Source organism: Apodemus sylvaticus, chromosome 12 (genome assembly GCF_947179515.1).
Source record: "Apodemus sylvaticus chromosome 12, mApoSyl1.1, whole genome shotgun sequence".
Classification (NCBI taxonomy): Eukaryota; Metazoa; Chordata; class Mammalia; order Rodentia; family Muridae; genus Apodemus; species Apodemus sylvaticus.
In genome coordinates, this window is record NC_067483.1 from 73,341,084 (window position 1) to 73,354,956 (window position 13,873).

Here is a 13,873-nt window from a genome sequence, read left to right on the forward strand (position 1 = left end):
GAGGAGAGAAGGTGGGCACAAGGCTCCATGCCTAGCTGAGGAGTTACAGGTATTTGATGCCAGGAAAGGAAAAACCACTTTTCTTCAGTGAGGTGACACCTGGCATACTGGCCATATTCCAGGGGAGACCCCATCCTCAATACAAGTTGGGATCCATGAGATTTCATTTAAAAAACAAAAAACAAAAGCAAGGATGGGAGAGAGCAGGAGACCACACGTTGGGTGTACTTGAGAATATGACTTGGGGAGGGATTCTGGGAGGAAGATGAGGAAGATGATAAAAATACACTGTATGATAAATAAAAGCATTTAGAAAAAGATACTCTCAAGAAAACCAGGACAAAGAGATACCTGTTCCCCTACTCCCTCCATTCTCTTTTTCTTTTTCTTAAAAGAGAAGTTCTTACTCTGTAGCCCAGATTGGTTTTTAATTCAGTATGTAATCCCACTGCCTCAATTTTCACAGTACTTAGAGTAAACAGGTACCACCAACACCAGCAGAAAGTTCTTTAAGATAATTTACAAAGTCTTTTCTAGCAACTTGATAAATAATGTCATGCTTCTAATAAATAATATGCTGTGCCCCACTATAGAATGCAAAGTTCCTGACGCAAGAGTTTGCTGACCTGGGAATAAATGGTATATCACTTTGACATAATACTTTCTTACTACTCAAAGCAAGAGACTTCCTACAAGTCACTTATTGCCTGTATTTCCTTGTACTAGATTCAGATCACAATTATACATTAATAATATCTTCATTCTCATTCTTATCATTTCTTCAAATATTATAGTATATAAATGATTTTCTTATCAAAGTAGTACAAATAATTCTTTCAACCAACCTTTAAACATTTTTCAGTGTGTATAAACTTTAAACTATATTTTTCATGAATTTCCCATTTCTATCATATCTTTGAGAAAGAAAACTTCAGTTATTTCTTTTTTTAATTGACAAGGGAAGTAAAAACACTTTATGATAAAATTAAAGATTTACATGGAAAATATTTCAGAAAAAATAGGATACATAGAAAAACACATTAAAATTGACAATTTTCATGGAAAATTAAAGAGTAAAGTGGTAGACATGTAAAACATTGCTAGATTAATTGAAATTTGAAATAGAAACATTTTATGATAGAATTAAAGATTTACATGGAAAATACTTTTGATAAAATTGTAGAAAAATATAGAAAAGCATGTTAGAATTGAAGATTATATGGAAATTTTTATATAGCTATAATAATGGCAGGCATAAAAGCATTCCTAAGTTGATACTTTAGTTATTTCTTAGTGATCAAATCCCTTCTGGTAAAAAGAGAAAAGTTCTTCCTGATGATTCTTTATTCTCTGCAATTTTTATTTTTTATTTTTATTTTTTAATAATTTTTTTTTGGTTTTTTGGATTTTTTTTTTTTCCTAGACAGGGTTTCTCTGTATAGTCCTGGCTGTCCTGGAGCTCACTCTGTAGACCAGGCTGTCCTCGAACTCAGAAATCCGCCTGCCTCTGCCTCCCAGAGTGCTGGGACTACAGGCGTGTGCCACCATCGCCCAGCTCTCTGCATTTTAACTTTAAATCTTATCTAAAGTTTATTTTGAAACTTTTTTTCAGACACCCCAACACTTTATTCCTTACGCTGCAGACTGAGCCCAGGGCTCTCCTTTCTTGTTTAAAAATCTTATTTTATATATGTCCATAAAATGCAGGTCTGTGCACCATATGTGTGCAGTGCCTGCAGAGTCTACAACAAGGGACTGGATCCCCTGGAACTGGAGGTAGAGACAAGTTATATTAGAAAACAAACCCAGGTCCTTTATAAGGCAGCCAGAAGTCTTAACCGCTGAGCCAGTCCTCTAGTTCCCTTTCTTTTGTCAAAAGAAAATACTAAATTTTCTTACTATTCAAACACCAGGCTACTGTGTAGTAGTCCTCACCAGCACCGAGTAGGGCCTCTTCCTGGATGCTCACTAACATTACATCCTAATTACTCAGGTGAACCTGCCTATGAACAGCAGCCCAGGTGAGAGATTATGAAGCAGGATTTTCTTCTTGTAATTTAGATAGGTCTTACATTACCTGACCTTGATCTCATTAATGAGGCTTGCTCCAAGGGAACTAACTGACCCAGAAAACTACATAATAGGCGTGACATAATAATTGGGGCAAATTTCTCCACTATCCTGCTTCAATAAAGACAATAAAGCACGTCTCTATGACATGCCAACATTAAGCAGTTTTAATTTAAGCTCTTGGAGGAGCTACACAGGGTATCAACTATATTAGAATCCTGTGTCGCTGAAAACTTACCACAGTGACCATGGCTGATAGGTGGAGGTCAGTTTCAACTATCATCTGCTACTTCATCTTCAACGTCAAGGAAACTCGTCAAATAATAATGGACTTAAAATAGCCTGGGTACCTTTAGACAGCTGTTATTACTCTAAAATACTTGGCTGAGCTGGGACAGATCTAATGGTAGTAAAGCATTTAATTAGCAGGAGTAAGGATGAAGTCTGCTACACGTGCATAGCATGTAAGCCAGAAAGAGGTCTCTGGTATAAATGTCAAAATGCCAATTTTATTTATTTTGCATTCAGTACATTAAAAATTAAATTTAAAACTGCAGTATAGTTTGACGCTTTTGCAACTATATACAGTTGTGTAACTACTAACATAAGATATAGTATATCTTTATTAATCCTCCCCAAATTTCTTCTGAACCCTTTGCTGCTGCTGCTGCTGCTGCTCCTCCATACTTACTTCCTGACAAGCACTAACAGACAGGATTTCTCTGCTACAGTTCTATCCTTTCTGGAATGTCAGGTAAACGGAAACCATTTCACACTTAGTCTTTGAAGCCCAGCTTCTGTAACTCATTCATATTACTGCAGGGATCAGAAGGACATTTCTTCTTAATAAGGAATAAGTCTGTCACATGGTTATTCATAAGTTTATGTAACTTACTATCTGATGGTTTGGGGTGATTATTAATCTAAGCATCCATAGACAGATCTTTGTGCTTTCCTTTTAAAGAGCAAAACTACTGAGTTGTACGATATAGTTATATTTAATTTCTAAGTGAATGTCAAACTATTTTACAAAGTGTTAGTACTTTTTTGCAAAACTACTAGTAATGTATGAGAAATCTAGTTGCTTTATGGTCTTATCAATACTTGTTTCAAATGCTTCATAACTGTACCCATTCTGGTGACTGGACACTGACATTCCCTAATAACTAATGTTTTGAGGATGTTTTCATTTGCTTTCTGGGTATTAACATATCTTCATTAGAAACTAAGTTTTTTGCCTTTCATTAGCTTACACCTGGTGTCTCCTGTCGAGCTGCATATGGTCTTCACTCTGTTTAACATTCTTATACCATGAGCTGGAGAGACAGCTCAGTGACTGAGTGCACACTACTCTTGGAGAGGACTGAATTCAGTTCCCAGCAGCTTGCAGTCGCCTGGAACCAAGCGATTCAATGTTTTTCTGGTTTCCCAGAGTACCTGCACAAATCTTCCCCTTCCCCACATCAATTAAAAATAAATCTTAAAACAAAATCATTTATCAAATATTTTTTAAAAGACCCTTTTCTCCTTAAAGCCTTTAATTTTCCTGAAATTCATTGTTTCTTCGATAATTAAGGCTTCTTGTGTCATCCTGTTTAAGAAATCCATGCTTTTCCCAATGGCATAAGCATTTCTTTCTGGATGTTTAGGTTTATGACTCATTTCTTTCTTTCTTTTTTTTTTTTTAAAGATTTATTCACTTATTTATTATATGTAAGTACACTGTAGCTGTCTTCAGACACTCCAGAAGAGGGCATCAGATCTCATTACAGATGGTTGTGAGCCACCATATGGTTGCTGGGATTTGAACTCAGGACCTTCGGAAGAGCAGTCAGTGTTCTTAACCGCTGAGCCATCTCTCCAGCCCCTTATGACTCATTTCAAATTAATCTTTGTGTAAAGTATGAAATAAGGGTGTTCTCCATCCCCTTTTGCTAATGAAGAGTCAATTGTTAGTTATCAGTTGGTCCCTTTGGAAAATTAGCTATTTACATTTCTGTTTATTGGACTCTATCATATCCCAATGGCCTACATTTTGCTATATATGACAATACTGCACATTCATTATTATAGCTTGGTAAGAATTCTTGACATCAGATGATCCTTCTATTTCTACCTTTACTATCTTCTTTGGTTACAGGAGGCTAGAGGGAGGGCTCAGTGGCAAAGGGCAAGTAACTAGTTACTATAGCTATCTTTCAGCCTATGAAATTTGGTAATATATTATTAATCACTACACTTTCTTTTCATGTTTGTATGTATACATATACATGTGTGTGTATACATGTGCATGTAGAGGGCAGAGACTGACTGATATGGGAAATCTACCTTCCTGATCACTCTCTCCGCAGAGCTGCCAACAGGCTAGGGTCAATAGCCAGCTTGCTTAAGAGATCCCATAATTCAAAGTACAAATGAGTCACTATGTCCACCCAGCATGTATTTAAATGGGTACTTGAGATAAAAATTCTGGTCCCATTGTTTGCTTGGCAAGAACCACTAAGCTATTCATTTCTTCATACCAACTTCTGTTTAGATAAAGTCAAAAGCAAGGGAGGATTCAAGGTCAGTGACCAGACTGAAAGCCAGAGTAGCAAAGTGACGTGTGAAGTCACAGTTGTCACCAGCTAAGAACACAAATGTGCAACTTCACACTCCAGAGGCCTAGAACTGTGCTTCCTGTGGATTATGATTGCTATGTCTTCTGGAGGAAATGACACAACACTACACAGGTTAACACAGAAGTCCACGCTCCTGCACTGCTTTAACAAGGGCAAAGGATCAATGACAGGTTTTAACTGATCTCCTAGGTCTTCCATTTCAGTGTTCCTATCTGTCAGCATCAGACAGCTATAATTCATCCCCATTTATTACTAACATGGTTATTTTCATGAAAAATTTCAGTTTCTATCAATTTGGTAATGTGGTGTTATCAAGCTAATAAGCCCAACGCTGAGTTTTTGGTCAGTTTCTAAACACTGGAGATTGTTATTGCTAGGGGTGTTTTTGTATCATTTTTAAATTAGTAAAACAACAGAGTAAGAAAACTGACCTGGGATGTGAGGGTGATGCTTGGCTGTGGCTGTAGGAGGTTAGCTTGGCTTTGCTGAGGTAGTTGCGTTAAAAGATTTTGCGCTTGCAGGAGACCTGTGAAAATCAAACATTTCAGGGGGATAAAAAAAAGAATATAAACAAAGTTTCCAACCAATTTCCTGGTAGTTTTATTTGTCTTCAGAATTGTCTAATTTCTTTTCCTAAAGTTCAATATTGTTAATTGTGTTACATACAACATGGCATGAAAATCCATAATATTGAATCAAAGCTCGTATGTCTTTAGTATAATCTTGATATACTCTTTGGAAGGCCCTTATTTCCTAAGGAGAGGAAGAATGTGAGGAACTACTTTAAATGAAAGCATCTGGAAATTTCATGATGAATTCAACTTCTTAACCCAGAATTCATTAAACTTCTCTAAGACAGTGTTTCTCAACCTTCCCAATGCTGTGACCCCAACCATAAAATTAATTTGTTGCTACCTTATAACTGTAATTTTGCTTCTGTTCTATGACCCACAGGTTGAGAATGGCTGCTTTAATGAATCTTGGAACAAGAGAATCCATTTCTGAAAGAAGCAGGCAATCCTCTAAGTGGGCGCTGCTATTTTCACATTCTTAGGACATACCTCTTCACTGATGAAAGTTCAAATGTAAGCAACTATCCGCACTGGCCAATCTTAGTTTAAAAGTTCTCAAGTAAAATGGATGTAAAGGCACATACCTACAGTTCTACCTACTCTGAGGCATAAGGGTTACTCGAGCCCCAAAGTTAGAGGTCAGGCTGGACAACATAGTAAGACTTTGTTTTGAGGCCCTGGAAACATTTTTAGTATATACTCAGTTGATTATTGAACTCTATAGGGTTTTGTTGTTGTCTTTTTTTTCCTTTTTTTTGCAATGTTATAAATACAGGGGTAACCCAGAATATATCTGCTGCATTGAAGAATGTAACTTAATCTGCGTACTTAGTTTCAAATATAATGATGTTGCTGAACCACTGCATATGAGCTTGTGACAGGAGAAGAGATGAATTAGTTAATTCACAGACAGTGAGTTACAGTGGTCTAGCTTATCTTTCTGAGTTTCTTAGCCACTAAATTTGGATACAGCAAACACTAGAGTATATAAAACAATAATTAAAAAAATTAAACTTGTCAGATTTTGTCATTTGTTTGTTTGTAAGTAAACATTGGATAAATTAAGAAATTAACATAGGGGAGTTACTGGGACCAGCAGGACCCAGGCACGCAGGAACTCCGCCAGACCAGTGGCATAGATTCCTTCCCGTTTGTCTGGGCTTGTGCCCAGACCTTGGGGGCAAACTCCATAGCCAGTCCCACAAGACCCAGAGGAAGCTCCACTCCCAGGCCCAGGATCCCAGGGTTCCAGAGGTAGCTTGACTCCCAGGAGCTTGGACACATTCAGGATCTCAGGATCACAGGATCCCAGAATCACAGGATTACAGAGACAGCTTGATTCTGAGGAGTTCTGACACAACCAGGATCACAGAAAGGACAGGCTCCAGTCAGATATAGCAAGGGCAAGTAACACTAGAGATAACCAGATGGCAGGAGGCAAGCTTTAATAACATAAGAAACAGAAACCAAGGTTACTTGGCATCATCAGAACCCAATTTGTCATCATAGCAAGTCCTGGATACACCATCACACTGGAAAAGCAAGATTCTGATCTAAAATTACTTCTCATGATGATAATGGAGGACTTTAAGAAGGACATAAATAACTTCCTTAAAGAAATACAGGAGAACACAGCTAAACAGCTGGAAGCCCTTAAAGAGGAAACACAAAAATCCCCTAAAGAAATATAGGAAAACTCAATCAAACAGGGGAAAGAAATGAACAAAACCATCCAGGATCTAAACACGGAACTAGAAACAATAAAGAAATCACAAAATGAGACAACCCTGGAGCTAGAAAACCTAGGAAAGAGATCAGGAGTCATGGATGAAAGCATCAACAACAGAATACAAGAGATAGCAGAAAGAATCTCAGGTGCTGAAGATACCATAGAAAACATTGACTCAACAGTCAAAGGAAATGCAAAATGCATAAAGCTGGTAGCCCAAATCATCCAGGAAATCCAGGAACACAATGAGAAGACCAAACCTAAGGATTATAGGTTAGAAGAGAGTGAAGATTCCCAACTTAAATGGCCAGTAAATATCTTCAACAAAATTATAGAAGAAAACTTCCCTAACCTAAAGAAAGAGATGCCCATGAACATACAAGAAGCCTACAGAACTCCAAACAGACTGGACCAGAACAGAAAGTCCTCCCAGCACATAATAATCAAAACACCAAATGCACTAAACAAAGAAAGAATATTAAATATTAAAGCAGTAAGGGAAAAAGGGCAAGTAACTTATAAAGGCAGACCTATCAGAATTACACCAACCTTCTCACCAGAGACCATGAAAGCTAGAAGATCCTGGGCAGATCTCATACAGATCCTAAGAGAACACAAATGCCAGCCCAGACTACTATACCCAGCAAAACTCTCAATCACCATAGATGGAGAAACCAAGATATTCCATGATAAACCCAAATTTACACAATATCTCCCCACAAATCCAGCCCTACAAAGGATAACAGATGGAAAACATCAACACAAGGAGGGAAACTACACCCTAGAAAAAGCAAGAAAGTAATCTTTCAACAAACATAATTCTACTTCTAACAACAACAACAACAACAACAACAAAAACAGGAAGTAACAATCATTTTTCCTTAGTATCTCTTAATATGAAAATTAATGTTACCAATATATCCTAATCGATTGAAATTTATTTGTTGGCTGTCACCCAGTGGTCTCTCTAATTTGGTAATTGGGAGAAATATGTCCAATATTGTACAATCCATATGACTTTCTGCTTGTTTGTATGGGAAAGTGTCTTGCTGTGTACCACATAATGGTCTTGAAATCATGCTTCACCTATCTCAGCCTCTCTATAAGTAGGATTGTTTATTCAGTATTTTTATACTATACTATGGTTTTCAGAACAGCTTACATATTTCAAAATTATTTATACAGCCAAAAGAAACTTAGACAATTAAATTGGGAGGGGCTTGTAAGAGAACAACAAAGAGTGAGACTGAAAGCTTTGTTGATATTTATAATTTTTATATAAGTTTTGAAGAAGATGACCTTATAAGTTACTCTTTTTCTGAAATGAATGCTTTTCAAATTCATCTCAGTCAATGAACCAGAATCTTACCCTCACCTAATGTCTGTGCCACCCTCCAAGCAGAACCATTGTTCATTGAAACAGTTGATGAATAGCTTCTTGGATAGACCATCTTAATAAACACACCATTTATTATATGAATGCAATCTGTTCCCTGTGGAACAGGGATAACTGTGCCTACAATTCATTCCTTGGCGTAACAGAACTGTCAACTCTTAGCTACTATGGAGTTAAAATCCTTTGGTGATGTGAAGAACATTGAAGTACAGCCTTATTATAATGAACTCCAATGTCTAAAATTTTTCTTATTTTGGGTTTCTACCACAGTAAGAGCCACGATTTTAAGCTCTACTAAAAACAAAACAAACACAAAGACTTTATCTTTTTATGTTCATTCAATAACATGTTCATTATTTTTATGATTGATATACAAATATATATTGTGTTGAATACGATAAGAAATAAAAATTAAAGTTAAAAAAAAGAAATTAACATAGGTGTTTATTTGACAATGTAGATCCTAAATACAACAGATATATTAAATAGATTTGATCCAGATAACTCTTCCTTTTGTTTGTATTTAGAAGCAAATATGGTAAAACTAAGGAAATTGAATATACATGGTTACAAGCTTCTCTTAAAAGCCAGATTCAGGGGGAAAAAGTTCATATTTAAAAGGCTACCATGCTTTTTAGTTATTTTTAGATTTAATTATCTTATGTACAGGAGTGTTTTGCCCACATGTATATATGTGCAGGAGGAAGCCTTGGCTCCCCGGGACTGGAGTTACAGCTGCAATGTGGGTGCTGGGAGTTGAGTCTGGTTGCTCTGCAAAGAGCAGACTGTGCTGTTAACCAGTGAGCCAACTCTTTTGCCTCTCTACAGTTCATACTTATAAAGTAGTTAAGGTGACATCATTGATACACAACACAGATGAACCAGGCAAGGTGGCATATGCTTATAGTGTCAGCATATGGGAGGCTGACAGAAGTTTAAAGTTCACTTTTGCACCACAGTCAGACAGTGTTACCAAACCAAACCAAGCCAAACTAAACCTTCACTGGTCTTCCCTTACAGTTAAAACAGAATACCATGTGTTTAGTCCTGGCAATCTAGTCCTTCCTGCATTGCTTGTTTTTCCTCATAAGCATGTGTGCACAGTCTTTCTCGATCACAGTTTTATTTAATGAAGAAGGATCTCTCAACTGAACCCCAAGGTCTGATAGGCTAGACTAGCTAAAGAGCTTGCCCCGGGAATCCTGTCTGTCTTCCAGCACTTTTGGAATTACAGATGCAGTCACCACACTCAGCATCTGTATGCGTTCTACAGATCCAAATTCAGGTCCCATGCTTATATGGCAAGACTTAGAGCTGTTTCCCCAGCACTAAGCTCTTACCCCTCATTCCTTACCACTTTTTCTCATTCACTGATCTCTGGCTACACTGGCCTTCCATGTTTTGGTTTAGGACAGGTTCGTTCCCCTCTCAGGTTCTCTGTCCTCTCCATTGCCTACAAGGCCAGGCATCCCACTCTATACCCAGCTGCAGCAACATCTCTAGTCAGTTCCCAATTCAAATGTCACTCTGCATCCAAGACAGGCTGTCTTCAGACCACACACTCTATCTTCCACAACAGGCCAGTCAAACCTCCCATCTTCTCTGGATATGCTGTTACCCAACTCACAGATTTATGTTTACTACTGTTAGAGTTTAATAAGTGCAGGTGTACTGGCTGGTTTTGTGTGTCAACTTGACACAGGCAGGAGTTATCATAGAGAAAGGAACTTCAGTTGGGGAAGTCCTTCCATGAGATTAGTGATCAAAGGGGAAGGACCCATTGTGGGTGGTGCCATCTCTGGGCTAGTATTCTTGGGTTCTTTAAGAGAGCAAACTGAGCAAGCCAGGGGAAGCAAGCCAGTAAGTAACATCCCTCCATGGTCTCTGCATCAGCTCCTGCTTGCTAACTTGCTTGAGTTCCAGTCCTGACTTCCTTTGGTGATGAACAGCTGTGTGGAAAGTGTAAGCTGAATAAACCCTTTCCTCCCCAACTTGCTTCTTGGTCATGATGTTTGCACAGGAATAGAAACCCTGACTAAGACAGCAGGGATTTCATCTTGCTGAAAATTATAACTCCAATAACTAGAGTGGTATCAATACATTTGGCAGGTACTCAACAAATGGCTGAGCAAATTAGGTATAATTATAGATTGTATGGGTTTGAACACAAAATATTGTCTAGTGAGAAAAAATATTATATTTTATGTCAATAATAGAAATTAATCTCCTAAAATTCTTTAGAAAATAATAAAAAATTCTAAAGTATATTATAAAACAATAGAAAATGAAACAAGAAAGTCCAAGCTCAGACATTAAACAATGAGTTTCTTTAAAGTTTAGGGGTAAAGTTTAGTTTTTGTTCCTCTGGAAACAAAATATTAAAACCACATTTAATCAGAAATTACAATATTGAATGATATAATTTGGTTCACAGTAGTAGAGTTTATGAACAAATCCCAACTTTAGGCCATCCTCCCTCTTCCTCCCTGTCAGTAAGGTCAGCTGAAAAGGGGGCAGAGGAGCCTAGAACTTCCATGAGACCCAAGAAGAGGCAAAATACAAGTTCCTATGAAATATGACTCAGAAAATACCAGTAAGAATTCTCTCAAGAATAATCAATTCTTTTTTTTTTTTAAAGATTTATTTATTTATTATATGTAAGAACACTGTAGCTGTCTTCAGACACTCCAGAAGAGGGTGTCAGATCTTGTTAAGGATAGTTGTGAGCCACTATGTGGTTGTTGGGATTTGAACTCAGGACCTTCGGAAGAGCAGTCAGTGCTCTTAACAGCTGAGCCATCTCTCCAGCCCCAAGAATAATCAATTCTTGGAGAATATATTTCTTAAATGGTTCCACAATCAGCAATATTGTAATATTATAAATTATACTTTCTTTTTTCTTAATTGAGTTCTTTTTTATTTTTCTTGATTGGATATTTTATTTATTTACATTTCAAGTGCAACCCCTCTTTCCCAGTCTTCCTCTGCAAACCTCCATCCCAACCCCCTTTTACTCTGCTTCTATGATGGTGCTCCCCCACCCACTCGCATCTCACCACCCTAGCAGTCCTCTACCCTAGGGCATTACGCCTTCAGAGGACCAAGGGCCTCCCCTTCCATTGATGCCAGAGAAGGCCCCTTCAGCTCCTTCAGTCCTTCCCCAACTCCTCCATTTGGGTCCCTGTGCTCAGTGCAATTGTTGGCTTTGAGCAGCCGCATAAACTATACTTTCAAAGTCTTAGGTTAACAGCATTTTCTCCATGAAAAAAAGCAGAAGTGCTTGCCCAAGTGAAGGCTGATCTCATACTAGAGATTTTTTTGTTAAAATCCCAACAAATCAATCCTTATTCTCGTCATACAAAACTAAGATTTCATCAGCTTTTCAGTTACTATTAACCACAGTGACTCTTCTGGAAATGAAGTCTTTGCAGGGCTCTGTTCCTTCCTATTGTTGGCTAGTCTTATTAGATGGAATGTGGGGCCTGTGCTCTTAAGATTAGAGCTTAACAGCGGTACAAACAGTTTCCGCATTTCCTTTTGTGTGTGTGTGTGCATGTGTGCGTGCACATGCACATGTACATGGGTATGCATGTGCATGTTTTCAGAGGCCAGGATTTTAGGTTAGAGTCTCCTCAATCTCTTTCCACCTTACATATGGAAGCAGGACCTCTAACTTGAAATCAGAGCTGGTCCAGACTTGGCTAGATTAGTTATGCAACTCACTACTCCTATCTGCGTCTTGAGCCCTTCCAGGCCATGATGTGGGTGATAGGGATGCGGACCCTGGGCCTGCATGCTTATGTAAGTGCTTTACAAACTGAACCACTGACTGAGTCTGTTTTTACTATATAGGAGAATAGACTTCATTTTATAAGTTACATCTATGGACTGATGTTGATATTGATATGATGCTAATGGTAATAGTGCAAAATTTGAGGTTATTATGTATAAGGCACATTTTCTGAAAGTACTTTCGTGTATTTACTTATTAAATCCCTACAATTTTGAATGTTAATACTAAAATTATCATCATATTTCAGATAAGAAAACTGAGGCTCAGAAAAATTATATTTCTTCAGAGAGGTAGCCTGGTTTTTTACTATATTACAATGGCCTTCTTGACATCAACAAAACATTTTACATAATTTACTCATAAATGAAGAATAAGATAAAAAGGGTAAAAGGGGAGATGTGAAACTCAAAACATGTAGGTGGCTTGTCTAGGGTTAAAGGTTCTAAGCCAACCAGTATTCTTTTCTACTTTGTGCTATCTTCCTAGAAAGGAAGATATTAAGAATATACCAACATACACAAAAAAATTAGAATAGCCATTTCTTGTTGTAACTGTCTTATAAAGTCTCATAAAGGATCAACTATAAAAAAAGTAAAAGACAATAATATCCTTAAGCTTTGTAAAAAATAAAGGAAAATAATCTCATTCAATCTTAAGGTCTCAACAACTAACACTCTCTTTCAGGCTTGGCCTGTGAAAGGCCTTCTCACCTAGATAGATCATTTCTTCCTTCTCTCTTAGAATTCTCTTTCATTATAATGATCAATTTTTACTGGTTCTTATCCATAAACAAAAATTATATTATCTTCAGACTATGTTATTTCAAAAGTATTGGGTTTACTAAAGCTTGCTCATTACCACGAATACATTTTTCTATGACCTACCAACACTTACAGTTTCCTAAAATCACCTAGCTATCTAGTGGTATTCCTTACCACTGACCAAATGTAACTGGCTACCAAGTCCTTTCTTTTTTTATCTTGAGATAGACTCTCACTATATAAACCAAGCTGGCCTTAAGCCTCCTGCCTCTGACTGACTCCCAAGTGCTGGGACTAAAGGTCAGTTCTACCAGGCCTTGCCCAAGTCCTTGCTATTTGCTGTATCTTCTCTCTCCTGCTCATAATCACAGCTCAGCTTTGATTAGTCTCAACATGACCTTGCAAAGCTCTGCTGTTGAGTAGTAGTACCAAGTCTATTCTTGACTATTCTAACTTCCCTAAGTTTCACTGTAAATAAGCTTTCTTAATACAAATAGCTAATGCCACTTTTTTACTTTAGCTTTTTGTTTTTCAATTTCCTTTAGTAAGCGAGCCTTTACTGATCTTTCAGGTCTTTTATTCTTATACGTAACCTATGTTCCTGATTTAAGGAACTCCTATAGTTCTCATGAATACTGGTAGCTTGAAACCACACTGAATAAAAGCACTGCTCGAATGGATACTGTTAGGCCAAAGTGCACAGCTCTGCGGCACCAATGAGAAGCTTTAGGGAGATGCTTACCCTGCTGGCCCTGGGGGGTCTGTGAGATGATAAACTGTGCTGGTTGCAAGTTGGTGGTTGGGTGCACCAACACGAACTGTTGCAAGTTGAGATTTTGCTGCTGAAGCTGTTGCAATTGTTGAAGATCCTAAAAGATGAGAAGCAAAACATTAGTCATAATGGATTAGTCATAAGGTTCCTAGGTAATGA

At 37.6% G+C, this 13,873-nt stretch overlaps 1 protein-coding gene across 9 annotated transcripts in view; it reads right to left on the reverse strand.

Annotated features, from left to right (window-relative positions):
* The window catches only part of Pou2f1 (POU class 2 homeobox 1), a 150,278-nt gene that overhangs the window by 38,868 nt on the left and 97,537 nt on the right, over positions 1-13,873 (reverse strand). For all 9 annotated transcript variants that reach the window (XR_007980484.1, XR_007980482.1, XR_007980483.1 and 6 more), the window contains 2 exons: positions 13,685-13,811; positions 5,123-5,217 (listed from right to left, as the gene is read on the reverse strand). Coding sequence is in view for 6 of the 9 variants with exons in the window: in XM_052200802.1 (XP_052056762.1) it covers positions 5,123-5,217; positions 13,685-13,811 (222 nt within the window). In the remaining 3 variants the exon portion in view is untranslated. The remainder of the gene's footprint in view (positions 1-5,122; positions 5,218-13,684; positions 13,812-13,873) is intronic.